This window comes from Mandrillus leucophaeus, unplaced genomic scaffold, assembly GCF_000951045.1.
Source record: "Mandrillus leucophaeus isolate KB7577 unplaced genomic scaffold, Mleu.le_1.0 Scaffold107, whole genome shotgun sequence".
NCBI classification, from domain to species: domain Eukaryota; kingdom Metazoa; phylum Chordata; class Mammalia; order Primates; family Cercopithecidae; genus Mandrillus; species Mandrillus leucophaeus.
Window position 1 is genome coordinate 3,095,647 of NW_012098876.1, and position 22,261 is coordinate 3,117,907.

At 36.4% G+C, this 22,261-nt stretch overlaps 1 protein-coding gene across 3 annotated transcripts in view; it reads right to left on the reverse strand.

Annotated features, from left to right (window-relative positions):
* Positions 1-6,057: 6,057 nt before the first annotated feature.
* Positions 6,058-22,261, reverse strand: part of RBMS3 (RNA binding motif, single stranded interacting protein 3) — an 822,470-nt gene continuing 806,266 nt past the window's right edge. For all 3 annotated transcript variants that reach the window (XM_011985518.1, XM_011985510.1, XM_011985488.1), the window contains one exon: positions 6,058-12,625. In XM_011985518.1, the coding sequence (XP_011840908.1) occupies positions 12,619-12,625 (7 nt within the window). In that variant the 3' untranslated portion in view covers positions 6,058-12,618. The remainder of the gene's footprint in view (positions 12,626-22,261) is intronic.

A 22,261-nucleotide genomic window follows, 5' to 3' on the forward strand; every position in this document is an offset into this window, starting at 1 on the left:
TTGGCTCACAGCAACCTCCACTGCCCAGACTCAAGTGATTCTCATGCCTCAGCCTCCCAAGTAACTGGGACTACAGGTGTGTGCCACCACACCCAGGTAATTTTTGTATTTTTGTAAAGACAGGTTTTCGTCATGTTGGCCAGGCTGGTCTCCAACTCCTGAACTCAAATGATCCACCTCCACTCTGCCTCCCAAAGTTCTGGGATTATAGGCAGGAGCCACTGTGCCTAGCCAAAATGCGTATTTTAATAGAAACTCTGCAGAGGGTTCACCAAAGTAGTAGGTTTTATGTTAGTTTTAGAAAGGCTTTGATTCCTGCTTGCAGGACCACAATGGCAAAAGGATGTATGTATGGTAATCCCACCACCCCAAATGCTATGTAAACCCCAAAGCACTTACCTGGGAAGTAGCATAAAGAGACCTGGTTGATCACTGACCTGAAAGATTCAGTGTCAGGAAAGAAAGAAAGTGATGGCAAAATCTAAGTAAGAAAGCCCCAAGCAATTTAAAATTATAATCAGAAGTCAAAGTAGTTGTCATTTTAGTCGGTGGGTGTGCATTTAATATATTCCATACACTGTGCTTTTGTGTAAACAATGGTATATTGGCAACTTCTAGGTCTGGGGGGTCTCCTAATGAAATCTGGAATCAGCTGTCCCATGTCAATTACTGTCTGAATAAGCAGACAATAAATGACATGCCGCCAAACCTTAAATGAAGCCTTACAACCAATCTTTCCTTAGGACTCAGCAATTGCTTTTAAGTATGGTTGACTTGAGCTCAGGAATTCGAGACCAGCCTGGGCAACATGGTGAAACCCCATGTCTACAAAAACTTAGCCAGGCATGGTGGTGCACGCTTGTTGTCCCAGCTACTCAGGAGGCTGACATGGGAGGATCACCTGAGCCCAGGAGGTAGAGGTTGCAGTGAGCTGTGATTGTGTCACTGCCTTCCAGCCTGGACAACAGAGTGACATCCTGTCTCAAAAAATAATAAAATAAAATACAATAGAATGAACATGGTTAATATTCTGTCATGGACATTTAGTTTAGGACTTTTGCTAAGCTATAAGGCATGTTAAACATTGAAGAGATGGTAGAAAGAAATTGTCTGATCTCTGAAACTGAGGGTCTTTAAAATTTGGGTAATATAGCTATGTGTGTAATTTTCAGAGGAATAATAGATATCTTGGGGGTTTCAAACACAAGCAAAGTTGTTCTTTCTTCGTGTATAACACCTATATTCTCATGAAAGCACACCGGCTTACATTTATGTAAAGTAAAATTCAGACAAAAGTCATTCCAGCATTTTAGAGTTCAAGATAGAGTTACCTTTGGAAGAGGGGTTTGCATAACGACTGAAACAGAGCATGGGAGAGTGGTATCTTTTTGGTTGCGAATAATATTCTGTTTCTTGGTTATTCTTGTGTGTTCAGCTTATGGACAACATTGCGTTGATCATTCATGGTATGTTGTTGTTTGTTTATTATCTTACTACATTTTAGCAAAAAGTAAAAGTCGAAACCAAAAACAAACAGGAAACAAATAAACCATAAGACAAGAGGGATGGGAGATCATGGCGGCAGGCAAAGAAGCAGAGCTATGTATATATCTCACAGCCACTATCTTATACTCATTAGACTTGTTTCAGGTGTTGTAGAGGCCAGACCTTATTACATTTTCTAGTAGAAAGAGTTTGTCTTAGAAATATTTGTTTGATGCAACCTACCTATTGGTGTGACTATATTGACATTGTCCACTTGTTGGGATAAACACGCCACATCAACTCAAGGTCTAAAGAAGATTCTGCCCCTAGTTCTTCAATCTTGTATCAGTTCACAATGTATAGTAGTCTTCTCAAATTGTTAACACCTGCCCCCTTCCATCAGTAGCTGCCTTTAGATGATATGCCAATATGTAGGAAGTTCCATAGAAGGTAGAGCGTGTCTGGTGATTGGATGATAATACAGGATTATCATTCAAAATCATGGGTGAATTTAGCTCAACCAGCAGCTATGTTTCTGTGTTCTCTTGTTCTTGTGGCCTGGAAGCTGGTGGTTTCAAGCCTGGTATTTGTGTCCTCCAGAATGTGAGCAGCATTGCAAAGTAGCTAAGTGTCACCTTGGTTCTACCATTTCCTCTTTTCATCTTCTTAGATCTTAATCTTGTCTTCAACTCTCAGGAGTTACCCTCACAAAAACATCTCTAAATGGAAACTTCAGAACTAAACAGTTAAAATTATGCGTAACATTTGATTGATGATAATTTTAGAGCATTTACACATGATAAATGTATTGCCTGTTTTATCATCATAATCATTCTGAGAAATAAAAGGTATGTATGCATTTTGAAACATAAAAAAACCTGACATTCAGAAACAAAGAAAAAATGTTTTGCAGATAACATACCTAAAGTCAAAATCCAAGCTCTTTTACTGCTTGCCTGGTATTTTTTCTAAATTTTTGTTATCTGTCTCCAAGAATAAAGTTATAATGGTGAAATACCAGGTAATAGAAAAGTTATTTTGGACAAACAGTTAATTCCTTCAAACCCTATGAGTAGATTCAGCATTATTAGGAGAAAAATCATTGGCTTTTGTACCTAGCTGATCCTGTGTGTGGATTTTGTCTGTACCATGAAAACATGGCCAAGTCCTATAACTTTGAAAAGTTATGTCCAACTTACAATGGCATATTCCACTCTCCTTGCTGTCAAAAGAATTAAATGTCCCAGATCACTTAGGAAAAAGATAACAGACACTCTGTCAAGGGGCTGAACTAGGGAATAAGCAGCAGCAAGGGTTAAACATATTTCTCACAAAACTCTCTGATCTTATTTCACACCAAAATGTCATAAATGTCTGGTACTTACTAGAATACAATACCTTACAAACAAGAATGCCTACTCTCTTTTGGCATCATTAAATTATTTATGGAGGGTCCATATGCTAGAAACTGTTGAACGAATGAGTCAATGAAAAGTTAAACCTATCTATTTGGTAGACAAGTACTTTCCTTCCAGAGTAAATCAGACAGGCTCAAATACAGAGAAGGTTGAAAGAGCAAGTTATTTCTGGAACAGAAAATGTGAATTTTGTTGAGTTTTGTCACTAAGATGATTAGAATGAGTGTCCGATGCCCTTCTTCTACAGAAATCACAAATCCCAGACCAAGTGAGGCAAACTATTAAAAAAAAAAATTGCTGATTAAAAACAAACAAGTAAGCAAACACACACACACACACAACCGCCTTCCCCATTGGCATGTCCCAAAGCCATTTCAGAAGAAATTTTTGAAGCCAGGGGTTGAGAATTTGAATCTGTTTTTAAAGTACTCTCTAGCCCTTCCTAAGTATAGGTCCATGAGTAGGTTGTCCGACTCTCCAAGCCTCATCTGGGAAATGGGGAGAATTTTCCAACCCCTACCTCAGAGACCTCTTGTGAAAGTTGTATGAACTCAAGTATGTGAGGGCACGTGGTGCAACTCCTGGCACAGAGTGAGTGTCCAGGTAATGATGATCCTCTTTCTCTTACCGCCTTATCTCACATTACTGGTTTTGTGTAGGAATAGAGAATCTGGGATTTGGGTTTGGAATCCACTAGAGACTAATACAGCAGCGCCACCTGGTGACCATTTTACCACAATAGTAACCTAACAACGTCCTAAAGATCATGGGTGAGAAAGCTATCTCCCTTTGTTTCTAAAGATTTAAAAAAAAATACAGTCTCTTGATATATTAGAGAGACTTTTATCATTATTGTAAGTGTCACTCCTTAAAAAAAATCCAGAAATAATCAAGTTCTCAGAGATTAAGTTTGAGTTACATTGTTTTTCATTCTACTGCCTTTGGAAAGCAGCTAAATATTATCTTCATCAGCATCGATTAAAAAAGGCATAATGGAACATAAACCTTGTTAGAACTATTGAGAATAGACAGTTCGCTCAGTTCTTGGAGAAAATAAATTATTAGTAAAAAATGCATAGATATGAGGTCAGAAAACCATGATTATTTTATGTACAAGGGTCACCATAATAAATGTAGTGTTTCTTCATTTCCTAGTCTTCATTCTCCTGTGTTCGTTCCTTGTAACCAAGGGTTTTTCAGCAGAAACCTCTAGGTACATTTTAGGAAATTCCAAAATGTCTTGCAATTTGAAACAAAATTTTTGTGCATATTGGGTGGTGGTGCAGTACTATTATTTTTTAATCCTAAACAAATAAACAAAAAAGAATTTCAGCTCTAAGAAAGCTTTGATAGAACATGGGTGTGGTGTTCTGAATGTTTATGTCTCCCGAAAATTCATACATTGAAATACCCCTAAGGTGATGGTATGAAAAAGTGGGGCTTTTCTGACATGATTAGCTCATGAGAACTCTGCCCTCATAAATGGAATTAGTGCCCTTATGGAAAAGGCCTGTGAGAACTTGTTTGGCCCTTCAGCCTTGTGAAGATACATAGAAAGCACAATCTATGAGGAACAGGCTCTCATCAGACCCCAAAACTGCTGCTGCCTTGATCTTGGACTTTCCAGCTTCCAAAACCGTAAGCAATGAATTTCTGTTGCTTATAAATTACCCAACCCAAGGCATTTTGTTATAACAGCCCAAACAGAACAAAGGCATTGGGTAAAACTAAGTTCAAGATCTTTGTTCCTTGCTTATTTTCTTAAACTATCCAATAAATCCATTCTTCCAGTTTTCTCTTCTGCCAGTACAGTGTGAACTGATGTTCAGAAAGGGAAAATGTATATATACAACATATTCTTAGAGCCTGGGCACCAGTTGTAGAGCTTTCTCCATACCCTCCCCTGGGTGCATGTATTCTAAAGCAAGAAGGTGCTGTGTGGGAAATCACCTTGATGTAGTGGTAGCTTCCAACTACACTATTATGCAGATTATACTAGAAGTCATAGAACAGAAAGACTCACAGACCAATAAAGATGCCAGAAGCACGGGGCTTATTAAATCAATTTTAAATCCCCAGAAAAGAAACAAGGTGAAAGTCATGGGATAGGTTGGCTCATTGAGGGTAAAGTGTGAGAGGGGTGGAAGGATCACACTAGCTGAATGTTCTGCAATGTTGGTATATACACTCCTTTTCCCTCTGCCACATCATCCTTCTCCAGTGGTGGTGTGTTACCAGAGTTGGGGTTTGAGCAATGAAAGAGGGGGCCAATGGAACATTCTTACTCTCTCCAAGACAATCAGAGGCAAACCACTGAAATTCACCATTTAGGTTGATGAGCTGGTATGGGTACCAGAATGGAAGTCAACAAAGAGTGAGCAAATTAAGACCTAATGGATAGTGAATGCTTAATTTTCTCATATATATCTAGTGTATCACATATAGTGTTTTCTTGGTCTTTCTTTCCCCTTCTATTTTTGTTCACACTCACATGCTCTACTTAGTTTTTCTGTCTTAAGGGTCGCTTTGTTGTTTAACACATCATAGGAATTTCATGTATCCCTTTGTTTTCCTGTCTTCTACAGTAGAATGGAATATTTTTGAACAACACAGCAAATGACTATTGCAGAACAGGATATTATTGGCTGTCAAATATGAGCTCCAAGTTTGCTTGGATGACTCTGGCCCAGAAAAAGAGAGTTTCTTTTTATGTGCTTAGCACAGTCTTCTGTAACTTGAGGAACAGACACTTCTGATTTTGGATGACCTGGATTTAATCCTTGCAGGGATACAAGCCATAGGTGTCAAATGAAACTGGCCTTCATCCAAGATTCATCAAGTAGTTGGCAGGTGTTAGGCATGTTTGGAGACAGGAGTTCTGTGGTCTCTAAATCCCTAAACTTGAGAATGAGGAAGATTGTGGGAGTCCCTGGGAAGACCTAAATGGTCCTCTCTTTCTAAATTCCCCCAAACAGTGCCTTTCTCAGGTCCCCTTGGCATGTATTGAATGTTCCCTCCTCTCTCATTTTTTGTTAGCTGAGATGATTCTTTAAAAAATTCCAGCACTGTTCCAGATTAAAGGTGGACACCACTCCTTCCTAACAGCCCTCCTCCCCCAACCAGTCTCTGGATGAGTGCAGAAAAACACAACAGCCCTACTCAATTGATTTTATTTTCATTTTTTATTGAAAGCTTCATCAAAGAAAACAGAAGTTTAAACCTAACATCCACTGATCTACAGAAAGCCCAAGGGATGGGGGAGATAGTTGCTAATGTGACTGTGGTACAGATGAAGAAATTAAAAATAAAACCAGAAACACCTTAGAATTACAGAAGTTTCCATGACAGTCAGAGACAGCAGTACAAAAATGCTCTTAAATAAAGTTCAAAATTGAATGATGTTTCAGAAGTTCCATGAAGTTGAATATGGACTGAAACAAGGGTTTTAAAAGAAGCTGTGTCCCATTTTTTTTTAGACACTGAATATCTCATAGCAGATACTACTACATATATTTTTTTTAAATTAAGATTCCATTTTGTTTTCTTCTTCTTTTGAAATAAATGGAAGCATTTGTGTCCAGAATAGAGAAAACTTTTTCAAGTGTCTCTTTGAAATAATTTTTACAGTTCCTGAAAAGCAGGGAATAACTCATTTTTTAAATATATATGAAGAGATAACATATTTGAGGGAGGAGGAAAGAACATCTTTCTCAATAACCTAGACCAGAGGGTTTGAAACAAAATATAACATTAAAGTTACATTTTGGACATTATTTAAATTTGATGTGATCATAAAAATATCCATGGGAGTGTCAAAGTCATTCAGCCTTAATACAGTAATGCAGTCAAAATGGAACGAAAACAGTGCAATAGTTTTGGTCAAAGATTTAAAAATATGAATATGACTGTGCCAAGAGCTACCATTATACTCTCTTTGCAGAAGTTGTGTGGATCCATGCTACTGGTTCATATTTAGTGGAGTGAAGGAAACAAAAATAACTTTCTTTTGAGGGAAGCCGAATTCTTTGCTATGATTTTTTTCCTGTATATTCTGCAAGAATACAGCCAACTCTCAATTATTTCTGGTAGATAGGAAAAGACATCATAGATAATCAAAATTTATGACATATAATGTACTGACATTAATTTTACCAATGATTTCAAACTCCCTTAAGAAATTAATACTTTATAAGAAATAAAACAATCAATTCTTATTTCCAATTGTTTGTCCCACCCTCAGAGTGACATGCTAATAAAAGGAAACAGAGCCCAAGGCCTACACATTGAAAAGAAAAAACAAAACACACCCACAAAGTAGATAATTAGCCCTTCAAAAATTGAGAGTGATTGTATTTATGCACAACTCAGAAATTGGGGCAGTAGTAAGAAAAGCTCAAGTATGACTCAGTGGCCTAGTGGTTCTTCCTGCAGATCCAAGCTTGACTGCACCTTTCCTTCAGCTTTAAAGCTTTCTGAGTGGAAGAAAATTTTCTTGATATATTATTTTGCCTCACAAAAATAAACAGAAATGAATATTGAAAGACATTCATCCCTTTTTTGCTACAGAGAGTATATCTACATGTTAGAGTATAAAGCCAATGATCAATTAATCTGGAGTGAACTCTTGTCTCTCACATCATACAAGGTCTTTGGGGTCACTTGGGGATTTAGCGTTTAGTTTTTGTACTTTCCTGAACGCTATGTAATCTGCAAAGGACAGCCATGACCAAGAGCATTTGGGATTAAAGGACCAATTTCATACTTAAGAATGTTTGGTAGGAAATGTTAAACTTGAGTCAGACCCAACTGTCTTCCAATGCCACAGTGGATGTCATTTGTAAAACAAATTGATTCATTAATGAAATCCCATTATCACTTGCCACAGGAAGGGTAGAGTGTACAGAATCAATGAGCCTGTTTAAATTCTGTCAATCCCTCAGATTGAAATGAGAGGCAGTCAGTCCCAGTAAGCTCAAAATTTTGAAGCATGCCAGCTACAATAACATGAAAGACAAAATCTCATCCTTTACTTTTTACTGAAGACAAAGTAGTATAGATCAAGGTTCTATGACATGTTAAAGCTTTATTATAGTGCATGTTTCCTCAAATGTGCTGAATGTTATACATGTACATAAATATTGTCCCTTTACTTGACTTCAAATCATATAAAAAACATGTATTACTGAAACCCACTTGAGAATTTCTCTCTGCTTATCAGCTCATCTGCAGTGGTTCATGCACTGAAATTAAGAATGAAAATGAATTGCCAAATGTATTTTAATCTCCTATTAACATCATAATCTGTCTAGACAGCCTATTGAAACTTCTCCTCAATCGTGAAGATGACTGCAAGAGTCCTAATTAAATCAAATTTCACTTTTCATTAATAGGGGTTTTAGGCCACTGTAAAAAAAAATAAATAAATAAAAATAGGTATTTAGCAAATATCCCAATTATTTAAATAAAGAGGTTTTTTTTGGGGGAGAAAAACAATTACTTTTCTGGGGTCATACATAAATTGAAAGTAGTTTTTAAAGCACTTTGCAAGGGGTCCAAAGATGTATTTTTAGGCATAGTAAAATAAAGTGAACTTCATGCTTTAAACAGCCTTCTTTGGTTGTCAGTCTTATATGTCTAATGGGGGAGCTTTTAACACCATGCAGTTTTTCATTAGAAGGGGGTGGAAGTGAGTCATATGCTTTCAAATGTGACAGATCTGCTAAGGTCACAGGAAGAAGTAATTCAAGTGAAATATGGAGGTAACATTCTGAAATGTTGAAATCTACCAAGGAAACAAACTAATCCTGGCAAAACTAGAGTCAGGTAAGGATTTTTTTAAGAGTACTGTGACATTTGCAATATTCAAAACATGTCAGCATTCAAGGACAAACAGTCATCAGCACCTGCCAATATTACCTTCAGTTCACTTGGGCTCATTATGTTGTCTTTAGAAGACATGACCACGTATTGGGGAGCTCCCAGTTACCATGCACACTTTGCCTCCCTTGACAACACCTTATCATTATTGAAAGAAAACTCACTCTTGCACTGACCATGAAACTAGCATTTACATGAGACAGTTTTTCTCTCATTTGGATTGTGGCTTTAGTTTGTTTCCTCATGTTTAAGCTCAATCTTGGCATTAAAGTCAAAAGGAAAAATGGAAACATCCAAATAAATGCTTGAAAATCTGGTGGACCAGAATGCATGGAAAATTAACTTCAATTAAAAAAAACAAAATTATAAGTGAGCTGAGAATGGGTGACAAAGACCCTATCTCAAAAAAAAAAAAAAAAAAAAATCACTACAATATATTTTGTTGATTAAATTTGAATTCTGCTGTCTGTATATATTGAAAACTTATTTTGGTTTATTATCACACAATGTAATGCTGCTTACCTGTTGATGCTTTTTTTTCTCTCCCAGACTTGGCTCTTCAAAACAAGTCTTAAGTAAGACAACAGACAAAGCAGGGCAAATTTGAGTATGTGCCATTGTTTTCCTTCTATTTTTTTTTCTTTTTGGTTTGAAAACATATATTTTATAGAATGGCATGATATAAACTATCCAAACACAAAACACACATGAACACATCAAATGACAGGTCATTTCCTCTTGCAGAAAGTGGCTTAAAAAATTGATATTGAAATTTCATAGTTGAAAAAAATATTTCTGAATGTACAAATAAAGCAGCAGTTTTGAATAGAAACAGGAAGTTACCTAGGCACATTCATTAGCCACATGGTAGCTACCTCTTAGCCTCATTGTTGATTGTGTAAATGAGACTTTCTTTGTATCACATTAATACATGTTTTTGGTTATTTTTTCACAGAAATGAAAGAAAGTATATTAGTTTCATATTCAAATGAATTATGCCCAGGATAATCCTTATTTATACAAAGAGTTTAGAGAGTGAAAAAGAGAAACAGAAAATATGGTTCCCATACATGTCTTTTTCTGTACCCCAAAAAACTTTGGGGCCCACTTTTCAAAGATAAAAACTTCAGTGCCACCTTTATAATGCATGGGAAACTGAAGGATGGAACAAAAGACAGTATAAATCTAGCATTTTCTCTAAAGCATGAAAAACCATAATGGTGGGTGTGACCAGTTGCAATTTCTCTGTAACACACACTACATTTTCTTGGATACACGTTGTCTCCATTGTGACCATAAATATATGGAGTCATTCTCTGATTTGAGCTTCCAATTCATGGGGTTGCAAATAAGAGAACCAGAGTTTATATAAATAGTGGAATACTGACAATTTCACATGAGTCAACCTTATTACTCATGTTGACATAATGGAAATATGATTTACCTTTAAAACTTTTTAGTTTTTAAAAAGCCTACCCTGTTTTATAGTACACTTAAATACATTTCCCTGCTTCTTTTGGACTAAGACAGGCTCCTGTGACTTAGTTTGCGAAAAAGAGTTTCACCAATTTGATTCAAAGGATTCATTCAGAAAGCAATCTAGTGAATGGTTCACCTAACAAAATTCTATTCCATTGTCCTTAATTTCAGGTAAAACTGTAAAGGTTGAACACATATCTCATGAATTAAAAATGTAGATATATTTTACAGGTGGGTCAATTTAATTCATTTTAGACAAAGTTTTGCATCATTCTAAATGCAAGTATTCCTCCTTGGCTTACATAATTGATCATACCTAATTCTTTTGGTTTTTATTGATATAAATCATACTGTTTCTTGATTGTCAACTAGCATTTTAAGGACTTCCCTAAATTCCACTAATAGAATTCTCATTCTTATTGGGCCTACATGCCTCAAAGAATTAAACTGAAAGAAAAAGTTCTTTCGGCAACACCAAGATATGAAAATACAATGAAAAGAGGCAAAAAGAAGATACCCCCTTCCCATTTGCAAAACCAAGGTGACTATTCATGGTAGGTGATAACAAAGACAGAGGTGAGAAGACAAAACCCAGAGGTGTTATAATTTAGAGGGAAGACTATTGTTACAAATACAATGAGACCTTTCCAGGAGACCACTCACCATTTCACAGAATATCACTAAGTTTTTTGACAAGTGACCTTTCAGACCAGGTTCAGAAAGTGTCTTTAGCTGAAAATTCATATAAAGAATATTCAACCTGTTAAATGAGCATCTTGGTTTACTAGTGGCCATCAGTACAGGTTTCACTATTCAAGACAGCTAATGAGAAACCAGAAAAGCTCACAGAATTTAAAGCCACTTGGCTCTATCAATCAGTTGATACCCAAAACTGTTCATGCTGAAACTGCTAAACACAGCAGGTACAAGCTTCTGCTATCAATGAATATACATTTAAAGAAAAGAAAGACAACTCCCCCCACCCTCTTTTTTTGCACTATGTAAAACACCAGTGGAAGGTAGTTTAAACACAACAAAGTAAGAACTGGTCCGGCCATGTCGGTCAAATAAATTTTTTTTTGTTTTTTTTTTTTTAAAAGAAAAGAAATGAAAAACAACCTCTATCTTCTGGACTGTAATAGGGTGTCACTTCATCTTTGGTATAAAATAGGCCATCCATAGGCTGAATTTGATCACAACTAGGAAAGACTACAGAAATTGTCAACAATTTCTCTATCTATTGCTTTTTTTTTTTGTTTTTTTTTTTGCACTTTTTGACCATAAGCTCCTATCTACTTGTTTTTTTTGTTTTTTTTTAAATGCTCTTAAGCTAGGTTTTGCAATGTGACAAGCAAAGCTGACTAAAAACTTTGTAAAGCTCATAAAAAAGACTGCAGATAAAAAGCACTAATGCTTTTGCTAGCGATCACGCTTTGTAAATTAAAAAAATCTGCATTCTGCCCCCCAAACACGCATTATTTCTAATGCAGTTATTTTTAAACCAACATTAATAACTTTACTGTAAAATGTTTTAGCCTTTGAGAATGATTCATGTCAACACTTAAGACAAAGTTCATGAAAAGTCCCAGCATTTTTCCAATTCTTGCAGTTGCCATGGTTTCTTTTATCAACAAATTTTCTTCAAATGAAGAAAAACATTTTCATTTAAACTGTACAGTTTTTTTTTCACCCTAAAAACTCAGTCTTAAACTTCTGTGCCAGTTAAAGCCAGCACAATATTTCAATTCTTTCTTGATTTTTGTTTTTAACAAGACGTTGACAGCTTGCCTCGAGAGCCTTTGACGTCCTTAAAATTAAGGCAATTAAGATTCAAGATAAACCTTACCTAAATATTTCTAAGAAAAAATAAAATAAAAAAACCCCACTAGATTTAAACAAGAAGGGAAAAAGAGAAAGTAGCTTAATTGTTGAGGAAGACAATTTGGTTCCATTTCTATTGCCCGCCTCTTGACATCAGGTTTTCTGTTAAAAAAAAAAAAAAAAGTATCTACACCTTCAGGAAAATTCTGAATTCAATTCAAATGTTCATCCACATAAAATATCAACCTTCAATGTTTTGTTTTGTTTTGTAGTGGTTTTTTTTTTTTTTTTTCCTCTTCTGGAATATTTTTCTGTAGTTAAAAAAAAAATGATGGCAAAAATAAATTGTCAGACCACATGAAGACCATTTGCACAGCACATAAAATCTGTTTTCATTGGGTAAGGTATAAAACTAAAAAAAAAAAAAAAAAAAAAAAATGCATTCCATTGACGTCTGTGCAAACTGGAAGCCAACTTCTTGTTCAATGAAGTTTCTTCATTCAAGGCAAAGATTCAGACGGACATTCTTCAGTCCTGTTTATGGTCTGTGAAAACAATTGAATAAGAGTGGTCATTAAATTAAAGTAACTTTGAAATCCCCTTCTGTGCCCTTTTGCAATGAGGCAGCTTTAAAAGATACCAAGCTTTCAATATAACATAGTCACAAAAGCATCATAACATCATACTGAGTCTATGAGATTGTCAAATTCTGCCACTTTCACTTAAATACAGATTTGGGCCAGAGAGTTTGTTTACATTAAAAATCAAGGTTAATAGCTTACGCTGTAGCTCCTTACAGATCCTTTGAATAATTCTGTTCCTTCAAAACTACTGTAGGAATCATCACTAATTCCAGCAACATATATGAGATTCTTTACTCTGCACCCAAAATAACTGGGTTATATGTTATCTCGTGGTATTCATCACGTACATTTACATAAGGTTTATTGCCTGAGGAAATAAGTGAGACAGTTAAGAAGCCAGTGCAGTTTTGTTCTCTTTTCCTCTTCCCCTTCTTTCTTGTTCATTCCCTCTATCAAGATTATAAGTTTGTGACAGCAGGAACTATATTTTACTTATACCCTTTGCCTTTTAGGCAGAGTGGTATATACACAATAGGTGTTTAACTAGAAAAATATCATTTTACTATATGCCACTTTGCTTAGCTCATTTCGAATAGACTTCTGCTACTGCCCTTTCTACGTTGCAAGGTTAACCTTCCAGCAAGATGACTTTACTCTTAGCTCTTTTGCCCACAGATTAGAAGTTTGTAAAATCACTTCAGAGTTGTGCTGTAGAAAGAAGGATCTTTATATTATCTGTAAGTCACATTTAGCTGAAGGCCTTTTTGTTCAGGGTATCGGATGACAGCAAAAAGTTATGCAAGTTCTTCTGATGCACAGTTGCTTAATTTAGTAAATATGACTCAGTGTTACTATGTGTAGTTTTACAGATTGTTTACTATACAAGATGCATGACTGAGGGAGTGGGGGCTAAATTTCAGCCCATTGTCTGTTCCCCAAGGTATGTACCCTGGAGGAGAGCTGTAACCCCAGTTCACAGTGCTTTAAACTGTGTAATGTGTAGCTTGAGACGGCCCAGAAAGCACATAGTTTCCTAATTTGCAAAAAGCCATCATATGAGCCAGCTATGGCTCTTAGGAACCTGATTAATTTCTTCCTAAAATCATGTGAGGAAAGCTACCAGTTGATATATCGAATATTCCATTTTTATCAATAGGTTAAGTCCCTAAAAATATATTTCTGTGTTATATGAGGAAGTGAGATATCTTTTAAGAAGCAAAGCAATTACAATTTTCATACTGTAGCAACAATAAGAAAAATTTTATTAGCGGTAGTCATGGGAACCATGGTTTATATGTTAACTATCTCTAGCTTTGCACACTATAGACTTACTCCATTTATCTCTCAAAATCTACATTACTATGGGAACAAATTTTTTTTCTTGGTTATATAGCTGTGAGTTGGGTGGTGGGGGGAGAATCTGTTCTTTGTTCCCACTCCCATCTTCTACTCTGATATTATTGTGTACTGAACGGAAAATGCCTAAAACACCATGAATCTCTTTAGCAGCTGCTCAGTGAATGATGTCTTCTTCAATGGACTACAGTGCATAGAAGACCTGATCCTTCAAGCTCAAGTACTTGATTCACTGGTCTCAGAAGCATTGATATTTATGAGCTAGGCTGGAAGTACTTTAGGTTTTATAACTGTACACAAATGCTTCCAATAGCTCTCTCCCATAATTTGCTTGCTTCTTAAAGTGGCCCCATTGCCACATGAAAACAAATGATGGCAAATAGATGGTTGTACTTGACAAGTTCATGTTTGCTAGCTGAAGTTTGAAGGAAAAAGGATCTTGCCATTGAATAGAACTGAATTCACTCCTGCCCATCTCCTCTGTCCTGGAATAAATGTGAATGTGCACATTTACATAATACTTATGGATTGCACTGAAATTCATAAAAATAGAAAAGGGTTCTAATTTTTTTTTTTAGGCTGGGATCTTTGGCAACAAGAACATGTTAAGTTGGACATTTTAGAAATAAAATGGGGTACAAGTTGAAAACAGGAATTCATTTGAAGAAATAATGAGTATGGAAATCACTTGCAAATTGTAAAACACAGTGCACATACAATGTATTATTATAATATATTACAATACGTAAAATGTTGTATTATTCACAAGTGTAAAGGACATAATTTGCTCATCATTAATATACTGACAATGTATAGAAATTTGGTATTCATGGCAGTTCAGTTAGCCAGAGAAGATTTGAAGTATAAAAAGAACTTGCAATACCAGCGTTGAAATGAGGGCCTTTTAAAGTCAGAGTAAATGTGGTAGAGTAGGAATTTCACTGAATTTAAGAATACAGAGGCATTTTGAATCCTCTTATCACTCCTCCTCCCTCAAAAAAACAAAACAAAACAAAATAGGCACAGTGGATAGATTGGAACGTAACAAACCATAATCTTAGAAATCCGTTTTAGAGCAGGAGGAAGTCTCAGAGATAGCCAAATGAAGCAATATTTTCCAGAATAATTCCTGACAGACTAGCTTCATGTAATGCTATGTAAAAAGTGGGATTCTGTGATCCCGATTGTAGAAAAAGTCACAGTACATTCCCACTACTGGCTAAATTAAAGAAGTAGTTAGGGTACCCATAAAGAAGGGCATGAATATTTTTAAAAAATTGTTCTTGAAAGAATATAATCTTTTACATAGGTATCCAAATTACAACATGTAGATGAAACTTTGTGAGACATCTTTAATAATTTCATTTATCTTTTCTTTTTTTAAATTATACTTTCAGTTCTGGGGTACATGTGCAGAATGTACAGGTTTGTTACATAGGTGTATACATGCCATGGTGATTTGCAGCACCCATCGTCTACATTAGGTATTTCTCCTAATGCTATACCTTCCCTAGCCCCCCACCCCCTGACAGGTCCCAGTGTGTGTGATGCTCCTGCCCCCCAGTGTCCATGTTCTCATTGTTCAGCCCCCACTTATGAATGAGAACACATGGTGTTTGGTTTTCTGTTCTTGTGTTAGTTTGCTAGGAATGATGCTTTCCAGCTTCATCCATGTCCCTCCAAAGGACATGAACTCATCTTTTTCTATGGCTACATAGTATTACATGGTATATATGTGCCACATTTTGTTTATCCAGTCTATCATTGATGGGCATTTGGGTTGGTTCCAAGTCTTTGCTATTGTGAACAGTGCCACAGTAAACATACGTGTGCATGTGTCTTTATAGTAGAATGATTTATAATCCTTTGGGTATATACCCAGCAATGGCATTGCTGGGTCAAATTGTATTTCTGGTTCTAGATCCTTGAGGAATCACCACACAGTCTTCCACAATGGTTGAACTAATTTACACTCCCACAAACAATGTAAAAGCATTCCTATTTTTCCACATCCTCTCCAGCATCTGTTGTTTCCTGACTTTTTAATGATTGCCATTCTAACTGGTGTGAGATGGTATCTCATTGTGGTTTTGATTTGCATTTCTCTAATGACAAGTGATGATGAGCTTTTTTTTATGTTTGTTGGCTGCATAAATGTCTTCTTTTGAGAAGTGTCTGTTCACATCCTTTGTCCACTTTTTGATGGGGTTGTGTTTTTTCTTGTAAATTTATTCAAGTTCTTTGTGGATTCGGGATATTAGACCTTTGTCATATGGATAGATTGCAAAAATTTTCTCCCATTCTGTAGGTTGCCTGTTCACCCTGATTATAGTTTCTTGTGCTGTGCAGAAATTCTTTAGTTTAATCAGATCCCATTTGTCTAGTTTGGCTTTTGTTGCCATTGTTTTTGGTGTTTTAATCATGAAGTTTTTGCCCATGCCTATGACCTGATTTTCTTCCAGAGTTTTTATGGTTTTAGGTCTTATGTTTAAGTCTTTAATCCATCTTGAGTTAATTTTTGTATAAGGTGTAAGGAAGGGATCCAGTTTCAGCATTTTGCATATGGTTAACCAGTTTTCCCAATATCATTTATTAAATAGAGAATCCTTTCCCCATTGCTTGTTTTTATCAGTTTTGTAAAAGATCAGATGATTGTAGATACGTGGTGTTATTTCTGAGGCCTCTGTTCTGTTCCATTGGTCTATATATCTGTTTTGGTACCAGTACCATGCTATTTTGGTTATGTAGCCTTGTAGTATAGTCTGAAATCAGGTAGCATGATGCCTCCAGCTTTGTTCTTTTTGCTTAGGATTGTCTTGGCTATGTGGGCTCTTTTTTGGTTTCATATGAAATTTAAAGTAGTTTTTTCCAATTCTATGAAGAAAGTCAATGGTAGCTTGATGGGGATAGCATTAAATCTATAAATTACTTTGGGCAGTATGGCCATTTTCACATGATTATTTCAATAGATGCAGTAAAGGCCTTCAACAAAGTTCAACAGCCCTTCATGCTAAAAACTCTTAATAAACTAGGTATTAATGGAATGTATCTCAAAATAATAAGAGCTATTTATGACATACCCACACCCAATATCATTCTGAATGAGCAAACCTGGAAGCACTTCCTTTGAAAACTGACACAAGACAAGGATACCCTCTCTCACCATTCCTATTCAACATAGTATTGGACGTTCTGGCCAGAGCAATCAGGAAAGAGAAATAAATAAAGGGCATTCAATCAGGAAAAGAGGAATTCAAATTCTGTTTGCAGATGACATGATTGCATATTTAGAAAAGTCCATCATCTCAGCCCAAAATCTCCTTAAGCTGATAAGCGACTTCAGCAAAGTCTCAGGATACAAAATCAAGGTGCAAAAATCAAAAGCATACCTATACGCCAGTAACAGGCAAACAGAGCCAAATCATGGGCGAATTTCCATTCACAATTGCTACAAAGAGAATAGAACACCTAGGAATACAACTTATAGGAGATATGAAGGATATCTTCAGGGAGAACAACAAACCACTGCTCAAAGAATAACAGAGGACACAAACAAACGAAAAAACATTCCATGCTCATGGATAGGAAGAATTAATTTGATTTTTAAAAACCTTGGAGGCCAGGCATGGTGGCTCATGCCTGTAACCCTAGCACTTTGGGAGGCCAATGCAGGAGGATTGCTTGAGGCCAGGAGTTTGAGATAAGCCTGGCTAACATCACAAAATCCCATCTCTAATAAAAATACAAAAATTAGTTGGGCATGGTGGTGTATGCCTGTAATCCCAGTTACTCAGGAGGCTGAGGCAGGAAAATTGCTTGAACCGGGGAGGTGGAGGTTGCAGTGAGCTGAGATCACGCCACTGCACTCCAGCCTGAGTGACAGAGTGAGACTTTGGCATGTACTGTCTGTCTGTCTGTCTGTCTGTCTCTCTGTCTCTCTCTCTCTCTCTCTCTACATATATATTTTATATATATACATATATAATATATACTATATGTAGTATATTTAACACATGCTGTATATCATAGTCTATATATAATATATACTATATACATATGTAATATATAATATATAATATATATAATGTATATATAATTTAATTAAAACAATAATTTTAAAAAGCCTCTTAGAATTCCCTGAGAGGAAGGCATCACACACTCTAATCTTTCTGAAAGTAAAACATTTGCTGTATTTATCTGACGCTCCAGGAGGTCATGTCAATTAGTATTTTTATGACTTTGAAAAAAAAATGAAACAAGCAAACTGTTTCACTTAGTTTAAACCAGTGTATCCCAACATAATTTGACCAGAAAGTACTTCCCCACCCCAACTCCAGGGCACAGTGACAAATCCTCCCTCAGCACTAGAGACCTAATTAACACTCTTTGGAGAACACTGATGTAATCCTCCCACTGTAGAGAAGAGTAAAATGAGGCTCCAAAGGGCTGAGTGATAACTAGGAAGTGGTAAAGGTGGAATCTGAACCAAGGACTTCTGATTCCACATATTACAATTTAACTTTGATTGAAGACATACTTTTCAGATCTAGTTATTTTTAAGGTTTCCTACATAGCACAAAGGAAAACGGATAACTTGGGTGGGAATTGGAATGCTCATAGAATTTACAAAATAAACCACAGTTATTTCCTCCTTCTCTGATTAGAACCTGGAATCCTTTTGCATTACTGGCCTCTTATTATTATTATTTTAATGGTTTTTGGAGTACAAGTGGTTTTGGTTACATGAATGAATTATATAGTGATGAATTCTTAGATTTTGGTGTACTTGTCACCTGAGCAGTAAACACGATGCCCTATATGTAGTCTTTTATCCCTCAAGTAGCCTCTTTTAACAATAGGGGAAAGAAAACTCCATAAATACTAAAATGTGAAGTCCTTTGATTTACCTTGAAATGTGGAATTTGAAATATTAAATATTTTCCAACATATATCCCAAATATAGTCCCTTAATCCATAGGCACATCATTTATATTTCTCAAACTCTTCCTTTAAACCATCTGTTGTGAAGTCTGTACTTTACAATGTCTTTAGGGTAGACAATTGTGATGTTAAATGTATGTATAATGGGTTAAGCTACTTTTCAGGAACACTGGCTGCCCTAATCGGAATTTCACACCCCACAGGAGGTCAGCTAGCATTTAATGAGATAGGCCAGAGGTTTGTGCAAGTACTTAAAGCTATTGTATCTCAATTAACATAATGATTGTTAGAAATGGGCTGCCTGATGAAAGTAGTAGCATGTTAATTAGCATAATGATGCTGGAAATGAGCTGCCATTTGTGAAACTTGGAGTATTTAAGATAATGTGGATTGGTTACATTATTTTAGACATATTCTACACTTTACAAGAAAAGGGAAGCACACAATAAAATGTGGGGAAAAATCAGGCAAAGAAGCGATGCCTAATCATAGCTACTTGGGAGGCTGAGGAGGAAGGATCACTTGAGACCAAGAGTTCGAGGTTGTAGTGAGCAACTTGTAGGTTGATTGGACAACTTGCACCGCTGCACTTCAGACTAGGTGACAGAGTGAGACCCTGTCTATAATTTTTTTCAATAAAAAAGCTTTAAAAATATTAAAAATGTGGGGAAATTTGTAGCATATGACTAACTTTAGGACGTTGTTGGAGCTTGATCTCAAAATTGGACTGTCGTGGAATAATTTTCTGGTGGCTTCTGTAAGGATAACATCACCCTACCTCTAGAAAATGGTCAAATCTAACCTGAGTGAATTTTTCATGTAAGATAGGGTCAGGTTATTTCTAAAAACAGAACTGGGACTTCAAGTATACAGAGCAAACTGTATAAATTGTGTTGTGGCTACTTTCTAATCAATGCTTGTTACATATTTTCAAAGTGCCTCCATGGGTGCTCTTGCATCCCTCAAACTTTTCTCAGTGATGGTTATCAATGAAAAGAACCCAGTTTTTATGACCCAAATGCTAAGCTGAATTACCAGTGTCTTCCTTGAATGATTGTGAAGAATCTCATGTCTTACTGTGGCTAAAATTGATACAAACTTAGAGTCACATTAATTATTCCTGTTTACAAATTTACAGGAGTGATTGCCATCCACAAATTTATTTTATTTAGATTATTCATTTGGTTTCATTCAATTTTGTGATGCTATTGTTAAGTCAAAAACTTCTAGCACTTTGTATCGTATCAAAGAAGAGAATATAAGTAGGACCTGTTAAAATTTTCTCCAGGTTTAATGTCCATAGGGCAATGTAAGTGGTTTTCACATGCCACACTTTTCACATGTCACACCATTGAAATATTTTATGTTCCAAGTTACATTCACAATAATTAGATTCCTTGTCTTTCTCCAAAAATCAGGCCTTCCTGGGCTTTTAGCTCATCTGCCTCTGTTAATGGCATCCATAACTTCATTGTTTTGCTTGGAATTTTTAAGTCTTGTTTTTTTCTTTCTTTTTCTTTGGTCTCTCCCTATTTGACTTCCTTACCTCACCATCATACCCACTACCATCATACTTCAGACCTTTACCTCCTCCTGTGTGAATAATTGAAATAATAGGACTGGGGATTTTCAATGCTTCCAAGTGCCTTGTCTACTTCAGCTGGAATAGCAGTCCTAGAACAAAGAAAATGCTGTCCAAGCACCTCAGTATGACACATGATACTAGAATCTGGGTCAGTTCTGCCTTTTCATACTGTTCTATTAGTCTGTCTCATTTCTCAGAGAAATACTCTGAGCTTTCCCATCTATGCACTTTGGTCAAACTGTTATTCTGCCTAGAACATTGCTTTTTCCCATAAGACCTAGATCCAGTTGCCAAAACTTCCATTAGTGTTTATCCAGCCAGAAAAGAAAAATGATGTGCATTCTATCACTACAGTACTTTTGAGGAGAGTTCTTTACATTTTCTTCATTGTAGTACACGGATAGCTAGATATAGATATGGATCTAGATAATTCACATGTAGATCTAAATCATGTACTGGATTGTAAGCCTTGGAGGGCAGGGATCCTGTCTCCTAGTACAGTACCTGGCATGATGCTGGTACCACAAGTGAAGTTGGACCTGCGTATGGAGGTGATGGGGAGACTGTCACCAGAATCTGTTAGAGGCAGAGATGCTCTTTTTGGATCAGGCGAAACACCTGCTTCCCCACCACATCATACAATGACCAGGCAAAGGTACCTTACACCTGGTAGGGACAGCCTTGAGTGAGAAGAATGCACTTCACTGGAGGTTCACAAATGGAAGCAACTAAAGCTTCTTTAATCAGGCAGGGAGAGAAGGAGATTCTGGACAGTTGCAAGAAGGGGAAAAATTTGCATTCTGAAATTTCCGAAATCCATCCTTGAAACATGGTCCTCTTTACCAAGCATCCATTGGTAATAGAGTCATTAATGTTTAAATCAAATCATGTCATTCCTGTTTTTTTAAAGACTTCCAAAAGTTTCCTAGCTCACTTAGAATATAACAAAGTGTAATCACTGGACCCAAAGCCAAGTAGCCAAGGGCCAAAGATTCTATAACAGCTGGCCTGTTTGACTCATCTCCTGTTACTTTCCCCTCTAGTTCAGAACATTCATGCCTCAGGTGGCCCCTCAGGGCCTCTGAACTTCCTGTTTCATCTACTTAAAATAATTTTTCTCCCAATTTCTCCATGATTAGCTTCTAATTGTCTTTCAGATCTGAAGGCTGTATAGACAGGCTTCCCTTGATACCTAATCTTAGGTACTCGGTCACTTTGCATCAAAATAATCTTTTAAAATAATCTGCTTTGTAGCTCTCTTTTTGATTATTTTCTGATTGATCCATTGATTCTAAGTCTACTACCAGAAGGAAACTCCAAGAGAGTGCGGGAGGCATCGGCTTCTTTCATTAGTCTTTCCTCAGCCCCTAGAATGCTGCCTGTCACATAGTAGGTGCTCAATCATTAATTGTTGATTGGATAAATGAAAGGTTTTTTTTCCATTTATCCAGACATCATTAAACTGTTAGCTTGGTTCTAGAATCATTCATTTCCTTATTGTGTTTTGGCACAACCAAAGCCAGTTTCACCTACTCACTGAGTCTGGAGAAGTGTTTCTGGCAAACAGTATATTCGTGAGAATTTTCTTAAACAGAAATAGGACAGACTTATTATAAAAAATTTGCTCCAAGATCTGTGGTCAGCAATCTGGAGACCCAGGAGAGCCAATATGGATAGCGTAGTTCCACTTGATTCTGACAGCCTGAGAACCAGGA